Here is a 1,960-nt window from a genome sequence, read left to right on the forward strand (position 1 = left end):
GCAAAAATGTCTAAACCCCTGTTTTCACTTTGTCATTATGGTGTATTGTGTGTAGATTGATGAGGGGGGAAAAAGTATTGTATCCATTTTAGAATAAGGCTGTAACGTAACAAAATGTGGAAAAAGGGAAAGGGGTCTGAATACTTTCCGGATGCCCTGTAGCATCTCTAAGGGACTTAAAGATCTCTGAGGCTGAAATTGATATTGACAGACATATTTGTTTGTGGCATGACCTTACCAGAATCTAATTGTATATTGTTAACCATTAAAGCAAGTTTTCAATTCTGCAAAAATGTTATTGTTGTCATATGATCCTGAACAGGGATTAAATCAAGTAAAGGATAAAACTCCCATTAACGATTTTAAATGTCAAAAAGTACAAGTTGAATTTGGGAAATTGTGTAATTCTTTACAATTCTTTATAAATGGAGGAGACTGAGTCAAGGATATAACTGTCATTAACTCGCCTATGTATGTCTAAGGTTAAAGTTGAAAATTGTGAATTGGTAAATTACTTGGCTGTGTGCAGTGTTGAATTTCAAGAGAAGCAACAGTGACATACCAGTTAAATGAAGCAGTCTAACGTGGTAATAATATAGTGTTGGGATTACATCTTCACTCCAGGAAGGACATTTCTCGTGGGATTCCTCCACGGTGACTGGAAGGCTTAGCCTGTTTTATGAACGAGAGTGGCGTGTGTGTGCGTGTGCCCGTGTGTGTGTGTCCTATGTGTGCGTGCCAGTCACGAGCGAGGGAAAAGGAAACCATTGTGGGTCCATTCAGGACTTGATTCATCCTTTGGTTTTTTTTTAACAGGGAAATAGGAAAAGGTTTATTTTAGTTTTCTCCATTTCACCCAGCACATCCTCCTCGTGCGGTTCTAGTGACAGAGTCACCGCTTCCCACTTCCACACTACGCGCACCTGAGTTTGTCCCGTTATCCCTCACCGAGTTTTATTTGACCCCTTTTTCTCTGCGGCTCTTGCAGTCAACACCTCAAACACGCGACGTTTTGTAGTAAAAATAATAATCGGTTAAACCTTCGCAGGACTGGAGAATTGGAAATGAAGAGAGATTTGACGTGTTTCTGTCGGATTTGGTTTGGGATCGCTGCTTCTTCAGGTAAGTGGAGAAAGACGCTTTGTTCGATTTTGGATAGCGCAGTCAAAAGTTTATCCCGGCAACACGCACATCTGGGGAGGGGGGTTGGTGTGGGGATTCTGATAGAATCTTTATCGTGTGTTGTTTTGTAACAGATGTGGACTAGGATAATAACCCATTATTTTAGGAATACTATATATGTCATGTTATATTTAATTAGCTAAGTTCAAATAAGTGTTCTCCAACTCAGCCGGACAACTTCATTCTCATATTCACTGACATCATAGTGTGATATGACATACGTTGTTGTTTCTACAGCTGATTGGCCCCTGTGCTTGGTCAATTAAAAAACACCTAAAAAGAAAGATTGAGTTATGAAGTTGTTTTTGTGATTTCCTAAGCTAATGAATAGGCAATTCATTTTTACGTGTATCCTACCTCTAAAACTACGGTTTTCCATGTGAATATGAGTTTGTCGATCTTCAGCTAGAGACCTAAAACGGGCTTTTCTTATGAATTGTTTTGTAAAACAATCGCTTGTAAAATTATGATTGCTTACTTATGAATGAATGGGAAAACAGCGTTGACATCCGGACCACAATGTGATGGTCTGTGGAGAAAGATAAATTCATTAGATAAAGGACGCACCGTCACTACGGGGAGTCTTACAAGCGTCCCGAATGGCACCCTATTACCCATATAGTGCACTGCTTTTGACCAGAACTCTATGGGCCCTGGTCAAAAGTAGTGCACTATATAGGGAATATGTTGCCATTTGGGACGTCCTACAATACTGTGGTTAGAAAGAGAGACAGAGAATTAAAGATCATTGGCAGTAATTAATCAAGAAAACCCAGGG

General features: G+C 39.7%; 1 protein-coding gene across 2 annotated transcripts in view; it reads left to right on the top strand.

The window, feature by feature from the left end:
- The first annotated feature begins 625 nt into the window (after positions 1–625).
- The window catches only part of flt4 (fms related receptor tyrosine kinase 4), a 193,546-nt gene continuing 192,211 nt past the window's right edge, over positions 626–1,960 (top strand). Inside the window, exon 1 of one of the 2 annotated variants that reach the window (XM_036970533.1) lies at positions 626–1,122. In XM_036970533.1, the coding sequence (XP_036826428.1) occupies positions 1,065–1,122 (58 nt within the window). In that variant the 5' untranslated portion in view covers positions 626–1,064. The remainder of the gene's footprint in view (positions 1,123–1,960) is intronic. The other variant, XM_036970532.1, reaches the window with a different exon arrangement.

Source organism: Oncorhynchus mykiss, chromosome 31 (assembly GCF_013265735.2).
Source record: "Oncorhynchus mykiss isolate Arlee chromosome 31, USDA_OmykA_1.1, whole genome shotgun sequence".
NCBI classification, from domain to species: Eukaryota; Metazoa; Chordata; class Actinopteri; order Salmoniformes; family Salmonidae; genus Oncorhynchus; species Oncorhynchus mykiss.